The following is a 26,525-nucleotide window of genomic DNA, read 5'->3' as shown; positions in this document are numbered from 1 at the left end:
AGTGAATATTTCTTTTTTTCAAATCCACAAATAAGTGAAGGACCTGCATTTTGTATTTTATTTCAAAGAAAAATGATACGGGAAGTATTCTTTTTTTTAGAGTTCAAAAGAATTTAGTGTCTTGCTGTGTCAAGCACAGAAAAAAATGACAGTCTTAATCAGTTTGTAGTTCTTTTATTTCATAAATGCAACAAACTACAGTTCTTATATACAGTACATAGCATAAGTGTAATAAAACAATACTGTATATCCTGTGTTATCTTCATCATAGCAGTCAAATAGGTTTTGCGGCTCCAGGTGGGTTTTATTTGGTGGGAATCACGCCCAAGTGGCTCTTTTAATGCTGAAGGTTGCCCACCCCTGGTCTAGGTCCATGATTGTAAAAGTGGGGTAAATGGAATAATTCTGTGATTCCCAAACAGTCATGTTGAATAGCCGACTACAGTCTCAGTACCAAAAATAAAAGCATGCATCCTAGTGTAACAACAGAATTCTATTATTACATTGTTTAATATGTAGGGGATAATGTCCATAGAATATTGATAGGTTACAAAATAACCGACAGTGTGTAACTCATGCAGTTTTCAAATTTTCCGAGAATGCATTTCTCGAAATCTCGATTGCCTAAACATAATCCTGTCTACAAAATCCATTAATTAAGTTAAATCTAAATGTGATAAATACTAACTGGACAATATGATCACTGCTGGTTTTTGTGATATAATTTGTATCTGGCTTTTGTCGACACAAGACAGACCTAACCGCATTGGTCTCCAGGTCAGCACTTCATGCAGAGACACCATCATCACTAATGGCAGGAATGAAAATAAGTCGAGCCTACCTTCACCGGGATTCCATTAAAAAGAACATGTTGATCATCACCAAACAATATATTAACCATGACAGGGAGTCAGCTAGATAAAGTCCATCATGAAATGTTTCAAAGGAGCGCTCGGAATAGAATGCAGAAAACTGGCAGTAGAAACCCCTCATCCTGCATTGTTCCTAACTATCCCTCCTTTTTGACAAATTGTACTTACCATATGTCAAACAAGCAAAGCAATGAAAAACTAGCAGGGGAGATACGGCTCCACCTGCAGATCGTGCAGTACCAAGTCGCTCTGCCATGACAAACTTTGGCTTGCCACAACAATAGTTCAGTCTGGAATGCCTGTGAGTAGGAAAAATAAACATGATCAGAAATACTGTGTCCTCATTTGACGAGGAAACAACCATTATTAGACAAGAGCAATATCAGGTACGGTGGCTTTGTTGGCTGCGTTGGCTCCAACATTTCTATAGAGATAGGGTCAAGTAAATTGATGTAAATAACACAAATAGGGTGTTCAGAATGGGAGGGTTATGATATAAAAACATTAAACGCATATTCTGTATATCACATAATCAGCTACACCGCACCGTATCCCATTGTCCTGGACACATTCATGGAATCAAAATAAAACAAAAAGACAGTTTACAACACAAACATAAAGGGGTTGTACAAAATAGACAAACACTGTTTTCTACAATACAGATGATGGACAGACAGACAAAACAAAAACCCTCATAGTAGTTGTACTCATAAGTCTAAATCATCAACTTATCAAGAACTTCATTGGCAAGATCTGGGAGGGGCGAAGCCACAACAGCTATCGCTGTCAAGCATTCATGTGAATCTCCATAAGAGGGAGGAAAAGTAGCTGGAGTAGGACATGGAAGTGACATGAGCAAAGTGAAAGTTGCACATGTTGATGATGAAGAGGAGTTGCCGGAGAGAAATAAGACGATTTGCTCCATAACAAGATGAAGGCTGCAGCATGTAATCAACCCAATAACCCTGGCACCAAATTTCCGAACATAGTATGCAACATGATGTAATTCATCTCCTTAAGATTGCAACAACACTGCTAACACAAACTCATCTCCCTCATCCACAGTTAAAGTAATCCAGCAAACCCAACATGGAGCGGGTGCAAAAGCTTGTTTTGAAAGCGACAAAAACTTTCTCCCATCTAATGGCTAGGCAAACGTTGCCTCATTCCACGATCCAAAAAACAATAAAAACCACAACAGCCCAGAAAGGCCATGCCCCTGGCACGACCCTGAGGAGAAAAAAATTTCACTATGACTCAAATAGTTAACGTTGTTTTTTGCAGTCTAGAGTAATAAGGAAAAAATAAACTATGTGAACATCTTGTTCACGTATTTTAGAAAGTCCTGTGTATCCATGACACAAGCAGATCAATAAATTATCAACATTCAATTTAATGTGCTGCCATTAATAAACTCTAAATCAGCTGATATAAATTTCCGTAATGTGGCAGAAAAAAACATTACCAGAAGAATACGGTAACATAACTTCAACAATAAATTAAGCAAATAGAGAGGGTAAGGCAAAAAAAATGTGATTCACATATCAAAACATTTTAAAATGTAGTGTTCCATACTATATTCCTAATTTATTTATATATTTTTATATATATACCCATAAAGGTACAACTAATAACTGCAAACAATAAGCCTGAGATCTCAGCAGTCTGACTGGCATTGATCAATAACATTTGATCAACTATCCATTATTTCATGGTCAATTTGTGTCACATAACTTCTAAAAGATCACATGAATTATGGGTCAAGCTTTGAACTGATAGTCTTTCCTTTTGACCAGGGAGTATTCAACTATAAGTCACATCATTCTGCAGTCTGATTAGAGAAAATTGATAGGTTAATTGGCATTTCCAATCAAGTCAATATCTTTACTTAAAAATATATAAATATAATGATTGTGGGTACGATGACACTGTGCATCACACTGCTCCCTCACAGCAAGAAGGTCCTGGGTTCAATTCCCACCTGGGGCGCTGTTGGCACCGTGCTCCAGCGGGTTATCTCCCGATTAGGGTTTCTTTCTATGTGGAGTTTGTATGTTCTCCCTCTGTGCTCACATGGGGTTTCCTCCACATAACATCATTAAGGAACCTCACCAAAAACATGCAGAACATCGTCATCTGACCAGCAGTGAACATTTGAAACTGGCCCCCGGGTGTGTTGCTGTATGCTGCCCCCCGGAGGAAGGACAAGCCAGGGTGGTTCAAAAGCAGAGATCTCATTTCACCAGCCACCATTTGAAGCATATGTGACAAATAGATTAAAAAGATTCTTCATCTAAAAAAAACATAGCCAGCATTCAAATTGAGACCATCTAAAGAAAGGAAAGGCTGTTATTAACATAGAAAACACAGTCAATGAAGCAATCACTTTCATCCATAATCTATGCCTAATTCTGTTTCTACTAAATAATTAAATTTACTACTATTCAAACAGTTTCCTAAGATTTTGAAAATTATTTCATTTAAATTCACCAATACTCCTACTACAATGTAGTTTTTCTTAGAGAACATTTAATAATCTGTGAACTATCAGGATAGACAGATCGATAAAACAACGGCTGCGAACACACACAAAAGCAACCCCCCGGGGATTACAAAGATATAATTTCCAGCAGGACTTGAGGTGATCAATCATCCCACGGCTCCCAGTTGGAGCAGAAAAACATTCCATTTAATTTGATGTTTTGTCTAATGCAGTGACGTCACTGAATGCAGGTCCAGGGGAGCATAGTTGGTTACAGTCCTCAACTGTGCACAACACCTTTTTCAATTGTGCGTTTGCAGTACTCAGAGGCCAAATACTTTATGTTTATCGGTGGAGAGGAGAAGCAGCAGAAGTTGACGCTTGCATTTCATTCCGCATAACAGAACTTTATTCGTTGTTCAGAAAATGTCCCAAGTTATTCAAACTGATGTTGGCCAAACCGGATCTCTGTACACAAGGTCTTTACAGACCTCGTTGGCAATGCAGGAGTAAAGGGTCTCTCAGCAGAATATCAGGCAAATAGGAAGGTCCTTCGGGCCTCGGTGAAGCCTTGGGGTGCTTAATGTGCTTGTTGCAGACATTGTCAGAAGATGAAAGAAGAGGTCTACCACAGTAACAAGCAATGTCAGAAAGAAAATCACTCCAGGGTTCTCTGACAACAATGTCTCTAAGTTATATCACAGTAATCATTAAATCAACTTCTGAACATTGCTTCAACAACTGGGTAAATTTAGGAGAATGTCACATTTAAATAAGAACCAATCAAAATAATTCTGGTTCTATAGGGCACTCTATAATATCTGAAAATATTTTTAATGATGGAGCTCAATATGAGGTATAGAGCTAAATTCAATGAAGGTCTTACCATTTATATGCTTGTATGCATTTAATCTCACAATAACTCCATTTGAGCCTATTAAATAATCGTATTTGCAAATCAGTTAAATACAAATGGCAATGATATCTATAAAGGACCTTTGAATGCTGAACATGTAATGGTCTTACTCAATTGTAGAGCAATTCTCTTTGATCAATCCTGTTGTCAATCCTTCAGGTCTTCCCAATCAGACACAGTCACATCTACACTGAGCAAAAGTCAAACTGCAGCCCAGTGGATTCCTGTTCAAATGCTTAAAACTGCGGAAATAAAACACTGAATAGACAGGTTGGTTAATATCCATCAATACATAATTACAACATGAATCAATTCACAAGATATTTTCAAATTTAAACTTTAAATTTTGGAATGCAAAACATTTATTAATGTAATTAATTAATTAATTACCAGCCTGACTGAAAAAAGTAACTGGTGAGGATTTGAACACACAAACACTACTGTGTATCACACCAAAACTGACAATTCACTGATACAATATTACTATTTAAAGTACAGTGTCTTATCTATACACTTTACTGATTTAGCATATCCTTTCATTTAGAATTACCAATTTACAAATGCTTAATGCCATTGTGCCAATCAATTACTGCTGTAACACTGCAGACTAACCCTCTGTGGGAGAGATAAAGGATTATCTTATCTCAACCACTTTGACACAAGAACAAAAATCAAAAGACTCAAAAAGAGAAAATAAATAACTCAAACTTTATAAACCAAATAACGAATGCATTTCTGTCGCTGTTATGCGTCATATGTGCTCTCTGTGACATTACTAAAACGTATTTTGTAAGAAATATTTCCCAATTTATATTGATCAATTTAGTTTAATCAATTTGGAATCCTTTGCGATAAAATCTATTCACAAATCACAAACTACAGTTCTGAAAATGAACACTCATCATACTCCTCACCTTTACCAAAGTTGCATTAATGAAGCAAAAAACACTTTTTCCAGCAACTTAAAACCTGCTACAACATCACACCAATATGATCAATATGACAATCATCTCCCTAAACACAATCCAACAGTTCAAACTGTTCAATATCTATTCATACTACCGCAGCATAGACTACTGTTGTTAACAGGCACCTCAATTCAATTTGATTTTCATCTTGTCTGCTTAACTCCACCAGTTAACCATAATCACACTGAGCACCATTTGACTATTGGTTAAATCACTCCATCCTGCCGCTTCCTCTGCTGAACCAATATATTACTAAAATTATATTTACAATTCTCTTCGCTCCAAGTTCTATCCTAAGCAAAGAATCTAAAATGCATCATGTGCTAACTTTCCCAAGTTCATGTCTTTCACATCGACTTCCATATCAATATCAATCCATATCAGTATCAACTAACTTTACATCTCTCTCACTTTGCTATACTTCTTTAAAGCCTTGCAATTTCTTTTCCAGCAATACCACCAGATATTTTAGATTATAACGCTACTGTTACAGTGGTTTGTTCATGTGAAGCTAGTTCGACATGTTATGTACAACACACATACCATGCACATCTCGCATTTATTGACACACACACACACACTAGTCTTATCTTGCGTTTATGCATTAGCTCGTTTTATCGAGATTTTTATCAGCCAGGTAGCTAACATACCTCAAGACTGATAAAATTGCTGCAAACTCATCTCATCCATAGTGTTCCAGTGTGATCTATTGGCCAGGTGGTCACATGCCCCAGACACCAATAAGATCACCAAGGATTCATGTGAAACGTATCACTACAAATAGAATAAACACAAAAGCTGCCACACAATGGGCCTTTGAACTCCGTCCCTCTACCTAGCAATTCAAAACTTACTAAAACATGTTAAAAAGTAAGTCACATAGCTGGAGTACCAGTACCAAAAAAAAGAATAAAATAAAAATGTAAAAAAGACATATATGTGCTCCGCGCCTTACCCGTTTTTGTATGTTCGTTCCAAAAGTGTGTGCATATACCCATCGTCTCTGGGTTCCCCTTCCTGGTATAGTGTTCTGGTGTAAAGACTTTGTCCTTGCTAAAGTGTTCTTTGTCCATTAACTATTGTTTATTTTTCAACTTGTAAGTAAGACAGCCACTCTGATTTAGGAATAATCTCACGTATTCAGACCTTTTATTGATACTTTTCCCAACTATCTAAGGTGGGACGATGCCTACAATCCCCTTTTTTCCCTTAGTAGCCAATGCAGAGCTGCGATCCATAGTATGAACAATGTTTATCCAAATCATGCCAGAAATCCTCTCACACCTCTGTTGGTTGATCTAATTATCTCTGTGTGTTCCTCATGGCCCCCTACCCACTCCAGGTGGTTCATTTATAGTCTTCTAGCTAAATCACAGACACACAACTTATTTAACAGGTATAATAGCAATATTTACAAGCACTTATATTGCAAATATTGTTAAGGCCATGTCTTGTTAATGACAAGTGTGTGGCAAATTGTGTTTCTGATCATCCTCAAAGTTTCCCCAACACTTGGCTTCATTCAGCTAGCTGCCAGAATGAAAATGGTTTGGAGGACCAACAATGCCACATGGCTACTTACCACATGGCCACTTGACACCCTGCTGAATGAGGATTTGACACCCTGCTGAATGGGGCAATCTCTGCGTTTTTCTTGTGTTTTGAGGGAATGTTGAACTGCGTCATCGACACAACATCTTTGTTAAAAAAAAAAAAGCTTTTATTTAGCAGTAAGAATATGTGACCCACCGCAGACTTTACGGTCATTTTGCGGCTTTGGACTTTTTCCCCACATCATTTGAAAGTGGAGAATCAGAACTTTCAAACAATGTGTCACTTGTGCTAATCAAGCAAATATTTTTAAAGCCATGACTTGTTAATGACGAGGGTGTGGCAAACTGTGATTCTGAGATAATCACCTCCAAAGTTTTACCCACATGCCAATGGGCCATAACGAACAGCATTCAACAGCATCAAATACACACTGCTATTTTTGTTTTTAAAAAAGCTTTTATTTTACAGTGATAACAAGTGATGTTTTATAAAAGTGGAATTATTTTGGAGTTTAAAAGTATGGACAACACAACAAAATGTAGAGTCCATCAATATTATGAGTCTCAGAAAATCTGAAATCTGAAAATCTGTCACCAACCTCAATGGACTTCATCACGTCATCAACTTCTTCCGTTGAAACAACAACGGCCGTATTGTCGGTCTCCTCCGGTGGTTCTTGAAAATATTCCATTTCATCATCACATTCAAGTTGAAATCCACTGTTTGAACTGTTCTCCAAGTCCGGAGTAATATCAGATTCAGCGTCGCTGTCGGAGAACTGACTATCATCGTGGAAAATGAAGTCCAGTGTGCGCTGCTTAAACTGACTTGAATCTATCGCACTGGTCAGATTAAGGTCCGCGATATGATTTAGATCTTCCTCCACCCGCTTCTCCTAATCCATAACAACATAGGGAAACAAAAGTTTTTACAGACAAGTGAAACCGGATCCTCGTCTTGTTTACGGAAGTGACGGTGACGTCAGTGACACGCCCCCTCCACAACGACATCTCTGTGTGTGTATAAAACACCTAAGATTTAAACGTTGAATTCTATCAAAACGGTTTCACATTGTGACTTCACATCACATGGAATATGGATGAATGATCTTCACCTTGACGGTCGCTTTAAAGGAAATGGTTGATCGGCGTTTGCACTGTTTACATGAATATTTAACTCAACAGTTTAACATTTATCTACTACTTGTAAATCAAACTCGGTTTTGGAAATACGTTGAGATAAAAAAAACACAAAGGAACGCAAATCTTGAAAAATCCAATCTAGAATCCTTCTAGAAAGGTTTTTTCAACTTATTTGGCGGCTCGTGGCGATTTTAGAAATGCGCGACGACACAGCACGAAGAGCGGTCTCCACAGTAGGTGTGTCGACTTAAATTCCTCTTGAACTTTATAAACTCAATCAAGTCCCTTCCTGTTTAGTCCTCTTCTCCACTTGGGACTTTGCAGCATATGACTGCGATGACACAGGTTGGGGAGCAGTATCCACAGAAGTCATGTCAACTTAAGTTCCTATTGAACTTTATCTTCTACCTGTCTGGCTTTCTTTCTAGATGCACTTCCGCAGCACTCGAAAGACGTATGCTTAAGTTATTCTTGAACTTTTATCATCTACCCATTTGGCTTTCTTTCTTGATGCACTTCCTCAACACTAGAAAGACATATGTAATTACTTTGTGACAACCCCCCGGATGAGCTATACGTTTACCCACATCCGGGCTCTGCTCAGTCTCAGAGTAATTATAACATACATGCCATTGTCTCTTACTAGACCTGGGAATCTTATACTTGATAACAAACCTCTGTGTACTACTCTGTTTAAGTATTTTCAATAAACACAATCAACTCGCAAAGAGCGCAAATACACAACAAACTTTTCCTCTCAGTACTGTAACTGCGACTAAACCTTCTACGGGCTTTTTACATCTTTTCCCTATGGTTCTTCTGCACGTTCGGCGGCGGTTAGTGTTAGCCCAACCAGTCCTCCAGCATTCACAAGACAAACCACACACCAACTGATTATAGCAACATTCAGGAGAGGATCACTTGTACTTTCCACACCATGTTTTTTTCATAACATGCATGCACATAGGTTATTCGCATCAGCCTTTGTTTAAGTTCCTTTTTCTGATTAAATTTATAATTACAGCAATTTTAAACGAGGTCAATATTTTAGGTTCGCTAGAGAAGAGACTTTTCCAATACCTGCAACCTGGGCGGAGTCTTGTACTCAGACACAAACCAAATTTGCAGAAAAAAAGACTGTGCTTACCTTTCAATTTGGGTGGCCACTTGTGTCTGTGAGGTGTAGGTTGGTCCTCCACAGGTTCCGGCCTCGGTCCTGGTCGTCGTTCGCTCCTGACTAGGGCTCGCCAATTGTCGTGACCAAGAAGGTCAAGACCTGGGCCAATAAAAAGTCTGGATCTTTGGACGAAGTTTCTATCTTTTCTGGCCTCAAAAACTTTGAAGAAAAAACACTGGAACCAGCAGAGTCTGATGCAAAAAAGTTTATTGTGTATCTGAGAGTCAAGTACAGCAATAAACAGTGAGTAGGGCTCCAGAGCCCTACTGAAGTACTGTACTTTTGGACCTCCTTATACTGTATACCTAAGATGTTCCCTTCTCCTAGTACATGTCCTGCCCCTTTCATTTCAGGTAACCAATCACAGTCTTGGGGGTGTGTCACAGTCTTGTTACTAGGGAGTTTTTCCCTTTGGGGGTGTGTCCCAAGGAACCAATCGCAGTCTTGTTTTTAGGGAGTTTTTCCCCATTTCTGGAAATTGAGTTGTTTTTTTATTCTTCCAGGAATACTTGTGTCATATTTCACCATATTTGGGCATGTTTCCTTTTTCTACTGGTGTTTTGCCTGGGCATGTTTTTGGCCATGTTTATGCAGGAGACTAAGTTTTTTCTAAACTCCCTTATCTTTTGGGTTTTTCAACATAAATTTAAAAAAAATACATATAACTTGAATATTGTTGGTTTAATATAATATGTTATGAGTTTCTTTTTATGTGGGGTTTAATAATTAACCACAACAGCCTTCACTCCCCACGCACATCAATGAGCCCATGCCCTGTCGCTGGCTCACCGCTGGTCTTTCCTTGGACCACTTTTGGTAGGTACTAACCACTGCATACCGGATACACCCCAGAAGACCTGGAGATGCTCTGACCTGGTCATCTAGCCATCACAAGTTTGGCCCTTGTCAAAGTCGCTCAGATCCTTACGCTTGCCCATTTTCCTGCTTCCAACACATCAACTTCAAGAACTGACTGTTCACGCTGCCTAATATGTCCCACCCCTTGACAGGTTCCACAGGAACGAGATGATCAATGTTATTGTCAGTAGTTTTAATGCTATGGGTGATCAGTATATATATATATATATATATATATATACACACACTGTATATATATATAAAGTATTTAGAAACACTGACCAGCCTCATGAAACAAGTAATTATTAGGGTTATCTTAATATATCCCAAATACATAAGGTTGTATGCAACCCTTTTTTAGAGGAAATGGATCACTTAGAATTTTTTTCAGTCCTTCTGATCAGTGAAACAATGTATATTGCGTAGGCTTATTATATTATAAAGCCTTAGAGGGACCCTTATTTTTAGGGCTGTGTGATGAATTAATATGAAACATTATTTATAGTGTATTTTTTGTGTAGGTAAATGGACTATAGACCCTCAGATCAAAATTGAGTTGATTATTTCTTTCTTGTTGCCCAAAGAATTTATTTGAGGCTCTTCAGAAAATATTTGCCTCTGAGCTCAGATCTAGATAGTGACTAATTGAATGTGACCTATGAAGTTTCTCAGAAATGTATTTGCTAGAATCTCCTCTTGTTGGACTCAGACACCTTTTATACTCAATCTAAATTAGACTCTATGTGACTCTAGTCATATTGCTGAACGTGACCATAACAGTGATAAGAATCGGAGGAGGGTAACGATCGATAGGAACCCCCCCCCCATCACTTGTCTCATATAAATACAGATTTGCTAGTCTAGGAACTATGTACAAGACCAATGCCCATGATCTGAACATTATTTTACCGGCTCTTGTCAGCATGCCCATTTGAAAGGATGTTATTCACCAGGAAACTAACAAATCCATTCTCCTCAAAAATAATTTTGAAGTCCTCAAAGCCCATAACCACGATCCAAATATGGGTTAAAAAAAAAAAATAATAATAAAGATTCCTCTACCACTGAAAGAGCGAAACGGTGGATTCGGGCCATTTTGTGATTTTTAAAGTTAGTCAGAAAGGTAAGATGTATCTGCTAGCAAATTTGGTATGGATTGGGTAGATGCAGATGCCATGTTCTGTGTTTGCAATGTAAAAAGCCTGACCACACAGCTACAGTACATATTAAGTAATGGTGAGATGAAAAAACATCAAGAGAAGTGTCTGATTTGGACTTCCACGCTCTTATGAGATTGACTGCTAGTTGAGTTTTCTAGCCACTTAAGTCCGGACTGTTGAGAACCTTTTCCCGTCATTCCTATTGGCTTGTACTGTAGATGTATCCATTCTGAATGTGTCTGTCTCGAGTGGATGCCGTCAGCTCCACTCTTAAGTTCTGTGCTTGATCAATAGTCTGAGCGGAGGATTAAAGCCTTTGATGAATTCAAAGTCCTCAAGATCGCTGTCGAGATCATTAATAAGATAGCTGTTAGTTGTATCTGCCAGTCCAGTTGACGACAAAGAGGTCAAGATTTAGTCATGGATTCACAAGACCGTCACGTCTTTCAAAACAGGCTTGTCTGGCGTCACCCAGTGCGTTGGACAAACAGATTTTATCCTGTTTGCAAAGCCAAATTATGTTTTCAAATTCCTTTGAGACCTAATAAACACTTCTAATGCATAGAACAGATAACTATCAATGTTCAACGCAAAGGTGTGCAGTTCAACACTACAACTCCAACACGGTTTCTATGATAATACAGAATGGACTTCTATAGAGGCTTGGTGTGCCTACACAGAAATTAAGCTGGAATGGCGTGCAGAATGCAGTGGTATTATATCTGAGTAGGAACCCCAGCGACAGATCCATATATTAATAATGCAACAGGACCCCTAGGGCAGCCATCTATTTACAGAACTCCCCCCGACACATGCTCGGGCCCACAAATGGGCATGCACGTACACTCACACGTCAAGATGGGCACACACACAGTCACAGAAACAAACACACACACACACACACACACACACACACAGACACACACACACACACACACACAAGGTAGAACTCCTTCCCTTTCACTATGCCTTTATCCAATTATCAACTCCAATCCTACCACTACTGTTTCCTTTTATAATTATCGCTCTATGAATACAATTTTGTCATATTTGACAATAATACAATTATATTTTTCTTTAGGCAGTGCTTCCACACAGCCTGTGGTTCTTTATTGACGTATTCACCTATTTTATCTCTGAGTTTCATTCAGATTGTTGTGTATCATCAATCTATCTAAGAGTAATAAGACGTTGAAATGCTTTAAATTCATTAACTATATTTGAAGCACTGGGAAAGCTTATTTTGTTTACATCATATATATACAGTACAATGTTTTTTTACTCCAGTTACCCTTAATGAAGCAATTATGGAACTGTTTGTTTTATTAGTGGAACCTCCTCCTTGTGCAAAAGCTCATCTCTCACAGCAGATTGCAGAATAAAGAACCGTCATATTACAGCAGTGCATTAAACCGCAGTTGGGCACGGAACTGTAGTTTTGCTATTTAACAGACAGAGTTGAGGATGCAAGGTGCACGTTATTTGCACAACAACCTTGCTGGTCAAGTTCCATGGCTACCTGGTGCTGAACTGACTCGGCATCGGACTCCAGATCAGTACTTTGGTCGTGCACAGAGTCAGAGCGACGAATGGCTTCTCTATTTTCCGCCAGAAAATATGTTCGAAGCAGGTGAGAGAGGTGAAATCCCTCGGAGGAACATATATTGCCACGAGCTGATGTATCGAAAAAATGTCACCTAAAAAAAATCTTTCCTGCCGAAATGCGTTTGTCCACTCAAGCTGTGAACGGCAGCCGGAAAACAGCAGATGCCTGAGTCTCCATCGTATTTTCACAAAGACAAAAGAGGTCTCATTGTAGGTGGTGGAATTTGCTAGCAATATAAGCACATCCACTCAAACCTCAGTTTTGTTTTCTGACAACCATGTTAGTGATCGCAACATGCTTACGATTAAGGATTTTAGGAGCTTTTTCAAATGGTGTTGCTGGGTTTAAGTGGTTTGATACTTACTATGAATTGTTGTATGTATATGTATCCCCACTGTGCACTTAAACTAATTTATGTATATTATATTCCGGTTTGTTTGGCTGTTTTTTTCTTTTTGTTTGTTTGTTTGTTTGTTAAGTTTTATAAAGCATATTCCATCACTATTGCAGACTTTATACCACAAAGGCCTTGCCTGATCCTGAATTAGTAGAAATTGGGTTTTTTTGGTCTTTGCCGCCTGAAGTAGTAGGCAGTATATGAGTTGTGACTCAACCAACCATGTGATATTTAAACCAACTGCTGATGAGTTGAGGTCTGTGAACTGTTTGGGAACTGGTGAAGAGATTTTTTCTCAGATAGATTTCAGCAAGTAGATCTGTCGCATATGAAGTCAAAACACTGTGGTGCAAATTCACAAAAGGCATTGTGTGGCTTTTTCACCCACTAATCCGGTGGAAATAACAGAAAAAGCAAGCGTCCAATTCACAAATACCAGTGCTAATAGCCACAGGCAGTTAGAGTGAAATTATTACCATCTGCAGAGACCTGGTGGTAATTGAGCAGAGACCACAAAATACAATTTAAAAAGGCAGCACTGTGCAATCGTCTTCGGAGAGCTGGAAGTGCATTTATAAGGGGTGTCACGCCCAGACTTTCCAGTGATCAGTTAATAATATATTGACCTTATTATTATAATTAAAATTACTGTCACGGCATCCGAAGGTACGATGCCTTGAACGGGGCAGTCTGTTGTGGATCACACCCCAAAAGCACCTTGACATGTGAATAATTGAATGTACGAAAAAGGTGTTACAAACATTGACAAAAATGGTTTCATAATTCCTAATCAAATCAAAAGATATTGAAAAAACAACTAAAACTTTTAAGGAATAGCGATAAAATGGTCCAAACTGGCATTGACCCACAGATGGAATTTAACCTCATAGGACCATTGACTGCTCCAACACCGTGGAGTGGAACACTGCGGTGCCTGCCCAATCAGATACCTGTCATCGGGATTTGAAAATAACGGAAATTGTCTGGCGCCCAGGGGGGGATCCCAGGGAGACCCCAGGGTCACCGCACCTTGCCTCTTGTGTGTGCATTTCCGCCTAATGGGGGTGCGGGGTTAGGGGTTAGGGTTAGGGTAAGGGTTAGTGTTATAGACAATGAGGTCCCACATAGCCTGAAATGTGACTGTAGGTTCAGAGCAATTATGTAAAGTGTGAGAAGGCATTCACATCTACCCACCCCCGAGGCACCAGCCAGTTTTCATTATTTTCAAATCCTACCTTCAGGATTTGGCCTACCTCCCCCGCAGCCCCTAAAAGGATTTCCTTACAATTTTATATTTGCCTGAAAAACTTGAATAATGATAACACAATAAATAACTAAAATTAATTATAATTAATTATTACTGTCCGAAAATTATTTAAAGTATTAAATCAATTTAACACGGGAAATTTGTAAAAAAGCAAGTGTGGAGCAGTGGCGTGGTAAAGGTTGAATAAAGGTTGAATGCGTAATGATTCTCCAATGGAGACCCCCCCCCACTCTGACGCATGGATGCATGGATAATTTACTTTGCTACATGAATTGTGATCAGACAAAAAACAAGCGCAAATTACACTCAGCAGCAAAACTTTATGGCCGTGTTTACACTGTCATATCATTAGTATAATATCTTTGGTGAATCGGACATTATGAAGCTGCAGATAGGGGGCACAATTGATGCGCAATTGTGACCCACCGCGTACCGAGTCATTTGGCGGCTTTTGAGATATTTTCGTTTTCGCATCATTTGAAAGTGGAGAAGCAGAGCTTCCAAACAAGGTGTCACTTGTGCAAATCAAGCAAATATTTTTAAAGCTATGACTTGTTAATGACAAGGGTGTGGCAAATTGTGATTCTGAGATAATCACCTCCAAAGTTTTACCCACACCAGGTTCATTCAGCCAGCTCCCAGAGTGCAAATGGGGTTGGAGGACAAACAAAGCCTCATGGCTACTTAACATACTGCTGAATGGGCCAATCACGACTAGCTCAACAACACAACTAATTCTGTTTTTAAAAAAGCTTTTATTTATCAGTTAGAATATACATGTTTTATAAAGTGGAATTATTTAAAAGTACGGACAACACAACAAAATGTAGAGTCTATCAATAATATGAGTCTCAGAAAATCTGAAATCTGAAAATCTGTCACCAACCTCAACGGACTTCGTCAGGTCATCAACTTCTTCCATTGTAACAACAACGGACGTATCGTCGGTCCCAACTGGGGGTTCTTGAAAATATTCCGTTTCATCATCACATTCAGTTTGAAATCCACTGTTTGAAATGTTCTCCAAGTGCGGAGTAATATCAGATTCAGCAACGCTGTCGTTGTCCGCGTCGCTGTGGGAGAACTGACTATCATCCCGGAAAATGAAGTCCAGTACGTGCTGCTAACATTGACTTGGATCTATTGCACTGGTCGGATTAGGTCCCAAATATGATTCAGAGCTTCCACCACCCACTTTGCGTAATCCATAACGATACGGAGAAGAAAGTTTTCCCAGACAAGTGAGACCGCAACACCCCCGTGCTGCGCTTTAACCCTCTGTTTACGGAAGTGACGTAGCTGCGTGATGCGAAAGGTTTTTCTTCTTTGCCGTTTCACAACAGTAGCTCTGTGTGTGTAAGAGTAGTACGATTTAAAGGTTGAATTCTATCAAAACGGTTTCACATTGTGACTTCACATCACATGGAATATGGATGAATGATCTTCACCTGGGGGCTCGCTTTAAAGGAAACGATCGATCAACTTTATTCAGCGCTGTTCCGCGTCCAAGTAAGTGAACTGCATTTCCCCATGTAATCTAACGGGAATATTTAACTCCACAGTTTAACATCTTTCTACTATTTATAAATTAAACTCGGTTCTGAAAATACGTTGAGAGATTATCACTCCTGGTGATTTTAGAAAAGCGCGAGATGGCAAGTTTTGCTGTGGTGGGACACAATTCATGGTGCTATTAGTGGCCGCAATGCATTCTATATGAATTTGCTGTTGAGTCTTTTGTGCACAATTCTTTCTGTTCTAAATGCTTCTTTTTCCTCGAAAAGTTTTGTTTGGCACTTTAAAAGTTAGATAAGGATTAGAGATGTGTAGCTGTGAAGCAAAGGGGGGGACGGGCAGGGTGTAACTCGTCTCCCGAACGGCACACCTTTTAATAAAGTTCTCAAAGAAACGTAAAAGAAGTCAAATGCAAGTTTTTGCTTTGCAAATTCGATTTAAAAGTTTTGAAGCGTGGAGCTGCCATATCTCATTGCTCAATTTGGCCTTTTTCTGAGGGAACAAAAAGTCACTACATCACTACCGCGGAAGATACTCATAGCATTAGATTTTTCCCTGAATCTGGGTCAGAGAGGTTTCCTCACAGAGGCTGAATCTACGATACATGTACCTTCTCAACCTGCACTCAGTGAGACACTGTGTGGACCGCTCAAACTATAGCAATTATTACTTCTATCATACCCAGTTAGGTGTGTGTGCTTGTCCCACACAGTCTGAAATGTGACTGTAGGTTCAGAACAATTATGTAAAGTGTGAAAAAGTTTCCTATTCAAGTGCTTTCCTATTCAGCACATCTCTGCTTAAGTGGGTGTATTTGCGCATACAGAATAAAGTATTACCATATACTGTAAATTGTCCCCTTGACGCTCAGCTGCTAAATTACTCTTCTACACTACCAAAGTGGTAAACGACCTTTCAGTATACGCAGCAAAGTGACATGGAAATAGCAACTCCATTGTGGAGGTTTGACGTGGGTTTTTCAAACCGCAGGGTACAGTCAACATACTGTACCCTATGTGCTTGCCTTTACCACCTTCTGGAAACAGCTGTTGCTATAGTCACTGGCAAACTTATATATTCTTCATCTCAATCACAGAGTTTTACAATTATAATGAAGGAAGCCTTCTTTGAATATTTGTGTGTCTGTCTGTCACCATTGGAGGGCCAGGGGGCTGTTCACCTCGCATGCGCTCTGCTCTTCGATCTCAACTCATGAAAGAAACACTGCATTCAGTATTGTTGCCCCGTGGTGTTCCCTGACACACACAGCAAGCACTCCTGTCGCAATAACACACACACACACACACACACACACACACACACACACACACACACACACACCCACACACTAGTTGCTTTAATGATTAGTTAGAGCAGCAGTGCTTTCAACTTTCTGGGTGGGAGGCTGTAGACCACCTGGGGGGGGGGGGGGGGGGCGGTCTCTGGTGAGCACTCGCTCTCTCTCTCACTCACTCACTTTCTCGCTCTCTCTCTCTCTCTCTCTCTCTCTCTTTTTACTGGGCCTGCTTGGCATTAGGGGCACTCGCTTTTACGTGAAGAGAGAAAGAAAGAAACAAATTGACGTCCCATCTGCCCAGGGGTTGTCATTCTTAAAGTGCTTTGATGGAGCGTCAGAGTTCAACGGATTTAATGATACCATTGAGTGCAAGAAAAAAAAATCCCAAAACAAAAAAACAAAACAAAAAACACTGCTTTTGAGGCGGACACAACCACTCAGGCTTTGTTTTGACACCGTGGTGACATCTGTGTTTTCTGAAATTGATCCATCACCTTGTGAAGGCTGAGAGACCTCAGCAAGAGTAAAAAGGATTTTACTGAGTTTACTCCAGGCCAGGAAAGCCTGTTTCACAACATTATTGATTGATAGAATGATGCCTTAAAAGATTGATTTATTTGTTCTGAGCTTGGTTCATTGTAAATTAATATCAGTTTGCAGATTTCAATATTAAAGTTCCAAAATTATGCAAGACATTGCTTTTAAAATGTAATATCAATGTATTTGTGGCGACCTTATGAAAGGACTATCGTAAATGACACCATATTCCATATACCAAAAGAGAGTGAGTGAGGAAGTGTTGTGTCGTTGTTTCGTTCCATAAGGCAACAGAGCGGCACAGCGGAGTGCAGATCACGGGCCGCTGCGATGGTGTCTCTGCTGTGCGCACATTGTGGGGGCGCCGAGGATACATTGCTCATGCATATGCATATCTTGGCTAGACAATCCGCTACTTCGACGCCCATTCACGCTTGACAAAAACCTGCGCCGATAAAAAGGGCAGCATGGGGCAAATGGGCAGGGGCTCGGGCACTCTCCGCCTCCCTCCACCCCCCTCTGCACGTGCTTATTTGTAATCGTGTTGTATTTGCTGCTTCTGAGCGGCGAGTGAGCGATTTCTAACTTTTGAATGCTGACCGCTGAATGCTCCCCTCTCCTTCTCCTTAATCCTCCAAGGAGAGGATGTTCCCGGCACCAAATGCGCTGGGGCTCCCCCGCCCACTACGTTGCACTGCGAGGTGGCCTGCCCAGGGGACTGCGTGGTCGGCTCCTGGTCCTCGTGGTCTCCCTGCTCCCACACCTGCACCGCCAAGAACGCAGAGGGAAGACAGAGTCGCACCCGCACTGTGCTGGCTCTCCCTGGAAATGGTGAGTCGTGTTGTGACCTTTTTATACTGACAAGCCAAAATGCCTCAGCGGGAGGAAGAAGGTCAATACTTGGCTTAAGGTAAACTGTGTTGATTTTAGAAGGTTCTAGTCAGGCCAAGGCTTTCAAAAGACTAGATCTCTCAATGGATCTCTCTCTGCTCGGTAGGAATACTTTCTCAAATAAATGTTAACCAATTAACTAAACTAAACTATAAAAAGACTGGGGGGAGAAGTACTTTGTCTGTGACGGTTTCAGTGTGTAGCGTTACAGCCCAGTACACACACTCTTCCATATCATGCTTTAATCAATTAGTCGAACTGAGTAGCGTATCATCAAAGTAGAAACCTGCAATTCCGGCGTCAGCATGTCGCGATACATTATTTTCTAGTATAAATTGATCATGATAAGTACTTTATTTAGAGGAAAAAAATACACTAGAGTCTAATAATATTAACTTGTTGGATTATTTAACCTAGCATTTGCTGTTGAGATAAGATCATTATATCAATGTTAAAAATGTAAAATATTTTATATACTATATATTTTTCCTTGGTAAATTTCCAGGTGATTATTGGTATAATATATTATTCCACTGTGAATTCTATGTGTTTATTTGTATAGGTTTTATACTGTATACCTGGTTGGGTGCTTTGTCAGGAACTGAACCTGAAACAGTATTCTGACAAAAAAAATAATGACATTGATTGAATTATTTACAAATGCAAACACACCAACTGAAAAAACCCCAAAACCATCCATCAATGACCCCATTAGCTCAACAAGTTGCAGCACAGACTCCAGCAGAGCAGCTCTAGACACAGGTTCAGCTTGCTTCGGCATGAGAACTGTTGTGTTATCATAATTTTGATGTACCAAATCCATTTAGATTCTTTCTTTTAACCAGTGTGAGGGACCGAACCATCAGACACAGGAGTCGTAGGTCGATTAAAGCAAAGATGAGGATTTATTGACCAGAAAATATAATCAACTTAGGATAGCTGCAAACTAAGTGCAAGGGGAAACATTGACAAAAAGACCAAAGAATGATAAAACTAAAAATGAGTTCATATGAACTTAAACAGGTCTTAACAAAAAGACAACTAGACACACCAAATGGACCCCAACAAATCAATAGGGACTTGGCCTGCGGCACAGGTGCGGCACAGGTCTGATTTTCAAGACCTGCTTCCATCCCGCACCCATGACGTGCAATAAGTGCAATCCAATTACAGACGTAGTTCCGCAACACGACCTAACGCATCGACACAAGATCCGCAGCCCGACACAAAACCACATGTCATAGCACTGTTTAAATACTTTGGTTAGGCTTAATCAAGTATGTTTAAAGTGTTCATTTTGTGCCATTTTTATACATGTTAAATTAACATGACATAAAACAAAGGTAATTCAGGAAATACGTGCCTGTAATACACCTGATTGAAGCCGATACCCAAAGAAGAGGTATGATGTTTCAAGTCAAAACATTATAGCAAGGCCTACATACCTTCAGTGATTTCATCCTACTTGTGTGGGTACTTCTTTCCCATTGCAAGGGTGATGGACAATACTCCTGGTACTGCTCTAATATGTCGCTCTCTATGTTGACCGCATTATACTCATGTTTTACTTTCACTAACAGTTATACCTCATTGTCAGTCCAATCAAAAAAATATCTGGTCTTACTTTTTGTCATTGTTCTCCCTCTGTAGTATTTTTTGCAACTAAGCAACCGATCAACCAGCGTAGACAATCCTGTTCACACCGACATGCAGATGTCTACGTGAGTGATCATGTGCACACTCAAATAACCCAGAAGTTAAGAGAAAGCCTTTTGTGCAGTAGGGGGAAATAATTGGATGCAGTGGTCAGAGGATTAAAACATTAAATTGAATTACTATCATTTAAATTTTATTTTAATATATTTATTATCGGGTCCTATGCAGGACTCTGGCGGAAGCATGCTTCACAACCAGAAAAGTAAAGATGAAAATGTGGGGGAAACCGTCCAATATTGAGTCTTCTGTCCTTGGCCAACATGATGCAGCCTCTGCCAAGACCACTTGCTGTGCTTTCAACTCATGACGCTCCAGCCTTGGCAGCCAGCTACTGCCAATTAATTTCCGTAATTCAATGCATATCATCCATACCAACTAATAAAGGATCTCCGCGGCTCCAGAGCAGGTTCAGAGCAGTGCTGTTTACCACCACGTTGCTGGCTATCTTCCTATTGGCAGCCCAGTGTTTTTGCAGGCCCTTCTGTATATCTTTATATATTTTGAATGTGTGGGTGGTTGCATGTGGGTGTTTGTGTGTGAATGGGTGTTGTGTATGGGTGTATGCACATGTCTGTGCACTTCATGTGTGTGCATGCATGTGTGACAGTGTGAGACAGAGACCAGCGAAAGATAAGAAATTGGATGGAATGGTCAGGCAGTTTGTGTGGTTCCGGTTCAACGGAAAAACTCATCTGGACTCCATCCCAAAGCTTGGTGCTACTTTGGGCATCACACACACATGCCCATACCAAAACTGATACCAATGATTTTTAAGTTTTAGACCATGTTCCAAATTATTATGCAAATGATATTTTTCTCAGATTTTCCTAAATAGTTGATGCAAATGACAGTCAGTATAATTTTCAAGTCATCAACCGTTAGGGTATAATTTGAATGTTATCGAACAAACCAAAAATAAAAACCTCAAAATGCACAGTTCCTTATTATTATGCACAACAGAGTTTCAAAGAATTTTATAGGTTGTAAAGAACTGAAAATGGTCATTTGTTCAATTTGCAGCATTAGGAGGTCACATTTACTGAAATCAAAAGCTATTTCAATCAAAAACATCTTAACAGGCCAAATTACATGTTAACATAGGACCCCTTCTTTGATATCACCTTCGCAAATAATCTTGAACTTGAACTTGAACTTGAACAATTCTTGCATCCGTTAAACTTGTGAGTTTTTGGAGAGTTTCTGCTTGAATTTCTTTGCAGGATGTCAGAATAGCCTCCCAGAGCTGCTGTTTTGATGCCAACTGCCTCCCACCCTCATAGACACCCTCAAACCCTCTTTTGCTTGAGGATGCTCCAAAGGTTCTCAGTAGGGTTGAGGTCAGGGGAGGATGGGGGCCACACCATGAGTTTCATTCCTTTTATGTCGATAGCAGCCAATGACACAGAGGTATTCTTTGCAGCATGAGATGGTGCATTGTCATGCATGAAGATGATTTTGCTACGGAAGGCACGGTTCTTCTTTTTTTGACCCTAAAGTGCCCTGCCAGCTCTCTCCCCATGATTCCTGCCCAAAACATGACTCCACCACCTCCTTGCTGACGTCGCAGCCTTGTTGGGACTTGGTGGCCATCCTCAACCATCCATCTCGACCATCCAGGGTTGCACAGCACTCATCAGTAAACAAGTCTTCATGTATTTCTGGGCCCACTGCAACCGTTTCTGCTTGTGAGCATTGCTTAGGGGTGGCCCAATAGTAGGTTTATGCACAACTGCAAGCCTCTGGAGGATCCTACACCTTGAGGTTCGCAGGGCTCCAGAGGCACCAGCAGCTTCAAATACCTGTTTGCTGCTTTGTAATGGCATTTTAGCAGCTGCTCTATTAATCCCATGAATTTGTCTGGCAGAAACCTTCCTCATTATGCCTTTATCTGCATGAACCCGTCTGTGCTCTGAATCAGCCACAAATGTCTTCACAGTACGATGATCACGCTTAGGTTTTCGTGAAATATCTAATGTTTTCATACCTTGTCCAAGGCATTGCACTATTTGAGGCTTTTCGGCAGCAGAGAGATCCTTTTTCTTTCCCTTATTGCTTGAAACCTGTGGCCTGCTTAATAATGTGGAACATCCTTCTTAAGTAGTTTTTCTCTAGTTGGGCTCACCTGGCAAAATAATTATCACAGGTGTCTGAGATTGATTTCAGTGATCCAAAGAGCCCTGAGACACAATACCATCCATCCAATGTAGAGTCCAATTAAAAAAAATAATAATAATTAAATGTTTATGACACTTATTTGCATAATAATTTGGAACGCGGTATAAGTTAACTCTAACCCATTAAATCTCCCTTGATCATTTTAAATGGTATTTTTCAGGACATGCTGTATGTGTGTTTGTGCATGTACAGTATGTCCAATTCTGTGTGTTTGTTATCAAAACTTGCTGTTGTGATGTGGTGATGTCATTAATCATTGATATTCAGAACTTTTATTCAGACAGTCTAATGGCACAGTAATTATAACCACAATAAAAAGTAAATAATAAATAAATAATAAATAAAAACAACTTGCACGACTGTGTACTGTACTGCACTTCTGGCAACATTTTTGGAACTGTCAAAGTCAACAAACACTGGAGCAAAAATAATGTTCTGGATTGTATTAAACAGTCAGTGTAGCAGCTCCATATTAACAGTTGCTAAGGTTTGAATTTTTTCCCATACTATGACTCCGTTGAGGGCTGCAGTGTTATGCATGTTGCTTCCGCATACAGTATACAATATAGGCTCCTATTAGCAAACAAGCGATAGCGCGTTTCCATAGCTCCGTAGTTTTACATTTCTTTGATGTGTGCACTCTTTGATGTCATGGGGTTTTTTTGCATCCAGAGAGGCGAGTGTGTCCGCCGCCTGCAGCCCTGGAGGAGTGGAGGGTCTGTAATGACCATCCGTGCACAGTGTTCTACTGGGAGGCTGCGGCATGGGGGCCGTGCACACAGGACACCACCATGAACACCGTCAACGGTACAGCTGGCTTCTGGAACGGTACTTCCGCCTGTGCTGTTGGAGTCCAGGTCCGCAAGGTCCACTGCACCAAGGCCAATGTGGGGCAGGTCGTCGGTAAAAGGTACGTCTCCTGTAAGGACGCATTGATGCTCTGCACTCTGTAACGACCACTACCAGAGATTTTCAGTTCCAATTATAGTGAGATCTTTGTTTAAATGAGGCGTAGTTTGGAGCTAGTTCTGTCAGACAACTCGACAGCAGCACATGCTTCTATGCTCTCATGGGAGCTGGCCCATTTAAGCAGCTAATTCCTCCTGTCCTACCAGCTTTGGTACCTGCTTGTTCTGAGCATTGCTTCACTCCCTCTACCCCATCTACCTGTTGGGCTTCACTCTTCTATCCAGTGGATGGATTCAAGCTCATCACTCCCTTTATCTCTCACATTATCAGGCCCAGTATCCTCCTCTACCTCCTGAATGCAGGCTATTGACCTCCTTTGTGCGTTTTCCTGCTTAGCGGAAATTTATGTACGAGACCCCTGCACCAGACCAGAAGGATGTCTTAGACGACTGTTTTCAGTGCAAGGTGGAAAATTAAACAAGGATATGCAGAAAATTTGCATTTGACATTCCTGCCAGGACAATTTCACACACTGAGTCTGGGCAGATTTTCCACATTTGCGTGTTTCTATTTTTAACCGAAACAAAAGAGAAATTACCCCTTTTAATTCGAGAAAGCCGTTCTTCAAGCAGAGGCAGTGATAGCAGTTTGTTTCTGGGACACTTAAAGAAGTGTATAAGCAGGATCTGATAAGATATGTGTTGAAAGAGAAGATTCCCTCCAATTGTGACAGTAGTACAAGTTTTTAACATCAAGGAGTGATGGGGAGCTTTGCCTGTTGATTGCCCCTACAGATGTAGCCTGTTTAATTTCTTATTTCAATAGGCTGAAGAACAAACATCAGTGTCTTGTGTTTGTCAGGGCTGTTTAATGATGCCTCCCATCTTTGTGAATGTACAACCTTTACAGTTTACTTTGTACAGCGCTTTTTCTGTGGCTATGCTTGTTAATATGGCCTTGACAAAAAGAGGTTAGATATTCTGGCAATTTGGATAGCAAGGCCTTATATAAATGACAACAGATATGAGCAGATTCCTTTGAGTTGTTAACGATGACCAACTTTTGATGCAACTCACAATCGTGTGAAAGTTTGATAGAGTAATATGTCAAATAACACTGTGGTAAACTGTGTCTAGGAATACAGGATATCTCCATAATCAAGTACTGACATTACATTGGCTTGTATTAGGGGTTTCACAATTACAAATTTTTACTAGTTTCCAAGTTTTTTATATTGATAGGCGACTAGTCGTCTTTTACCTATTATGTAAGAAAGACGCAGAGAAAGGAGTCCTAGGCAATCGCGAGCCCATCGGCTATTGGTCTGACAACGCTTTTTATTTTTTATTTATTTTATTTATTACTTAATACTTGTAAAACAATCCGGTTGACATCGTCTCTCAACTCCAACGCTATTCTCGTGTCTCAAGTTGCTTATTGGACTGTTAACAATGATGGACGCACAGAAGAGGAAGTCTTGGCCCGAATATCCGCTGTCTACACCGAAACCCCAGAAATATCAGCAGTTGTATTTTGTAAATGAATTAATAAATAAATAATTATAAATTAATAAATTAATAAGGGGAACAAACTGCAGCTGAATTAAGATAAACATGTTCATACATATTTTATTCGATTATTTTACTAGTACAATAATTATTGTAAATCTGGTGACATTTACAAAAAATGTTGTCCACAACTAGTTGACTGCTGCCAACAGCACGGACTAGTGGTAATAGTCGTTGAATAGTTGGTGAAACCCCTGGCTTGTGTGATGATTTTTGTATTCTTCAATGAGAAACATCTCAATGTTTCAGCTCATTCGATTCGTTTCAGAGAAATGGAATTTTCATATTCTTTGTGAGGTTTGAAAACAAAAATGCTTCGGTTGAAGAGTTGAGAGGAGCTCAAGCTTCCCTTGTATCAGATCACGGCTACAAGATCAAGATTATCTCTGTCCATTTTCCGGAGGCATCTTATTTGAAAATATACTCTCCAGGCTCTTACTGTAATGGTTTGGAACTAGGAGCCAATTGCAGAAACTGAGGCAGATGCAGGACTCCAAATATGGCAGGGTTTAATTCAAAAAGGGTAGTAGAACAGAAACAATAGGCAAGCAAAGAGGCAGGCCTTAGATAAGACAAAACTTAACTGGAAAACTAAACCAAACAGAAAATCTAAACTTGGTAACAAATATATCCTGGCAAGGAACCAAACTAACTGGCAGGGCAAGCGACAAGACAAACTAACAGAGGAACTCAAACTGCAGACTCAAACATCCAAAAACACAGGCGAACACAATTAACTAATTGACACAGGTGAAACAATAAAGAAAAATGAGACGACACAAGAAAACAAGGGAGACATCTACAGGGCAAAACCAAAATGGCACACTAACTACACCAAAACAGATCAAAACTATGACAGAGCCTCCCCCCCTTCAAGGAATGCCTCCTTGTGTTCCACCTGGACGAGGCTGAAGCTGTTGAGCATCTCAGACTGACCTCTCTATCACCCATTTGACAGCTCAGACGAAGCAGGATGTAGGCAGGATGGGTTCAGGATCGTGGGAGCTCAATGTAGAGGTGAACTGGTGGAAGAGAGCATCAGGCTTCAAGTTCTTTGAACCAGGGATGTATAAAAGAGTGAAAATGAATCTTGTAAAAAACAGAGCCCACCTGGTTTGTCTGGAGTTAAGGCGCTTTTCCACCCGGATGCACTCCAGGTTCTTGCGATCTGTCCACACAAGAAATGGCTGCTTGACCCCCGCCAACCACTGCCTCCATTCCTCAAGCTTGACCACTAGTAGCTCCCTATTGCCACTATCCGAGTTCCTTTGAGCAGGTGATTCTGCGGGAGAAGAAAGTACATGGATGAAGCTTCTGGTCTACGAGGGAGCAATGGGAGAGAACGGCGCCCACCCCCACATCGGAGGCATCAACCTCAACGATGAACTCTCAGGACAGATTAGGATGAACCATGATGGGCACTGACGTAACTAGTGCTTAAGCTCGAGGAACGTCTCCTCTACAGCAGCAGTCCAGGCGAGGGGGACGGGGAGCGAGGTAAGACCAGGGTGCTGTAAT

General features: G+C 40.3%; 1 protein-coding gene across 1 annotated transcript in view; it reads left to right on the top strand.

The window, feature by feature from the left end:
• The window catches only part of thsd7ba (thrombospondin, type I, domain containing 7Ba), a gene marked incomplete at both ends in the record, with an annotated part of 194,351 nt that overhangs the window by 86,058 nt on the left and 81,768 nt on the right, over positions 1–26,525 (top strand). The window contains 2 exons of the mRNA XM_080019515.1: positions 18,388–18,579; positions 23,203–23,440. Coding sequence (XP_079875641.1) covers positions 18,388–18,579; positions 23,203–23,440 — 430 coding nt within the window. The remainder of the gene's footprint in view (positions 1–18,387; positions 18,580–23,202; positions 23,441–26,525) is intronic.

Source organism: Zeus faber (assembly GCF_960531495.2).
Source record: "Zeus faber genome assembly, chromosome: 18".
NCBI lineage: Eukaryota > Metazoa > Chordata > Actinopteri > Zeiformes > Zeidae > Zeus > Zeus faber.
This window is presented reverse-complemented; position numbering and strand designations above follow the sequence as displayed.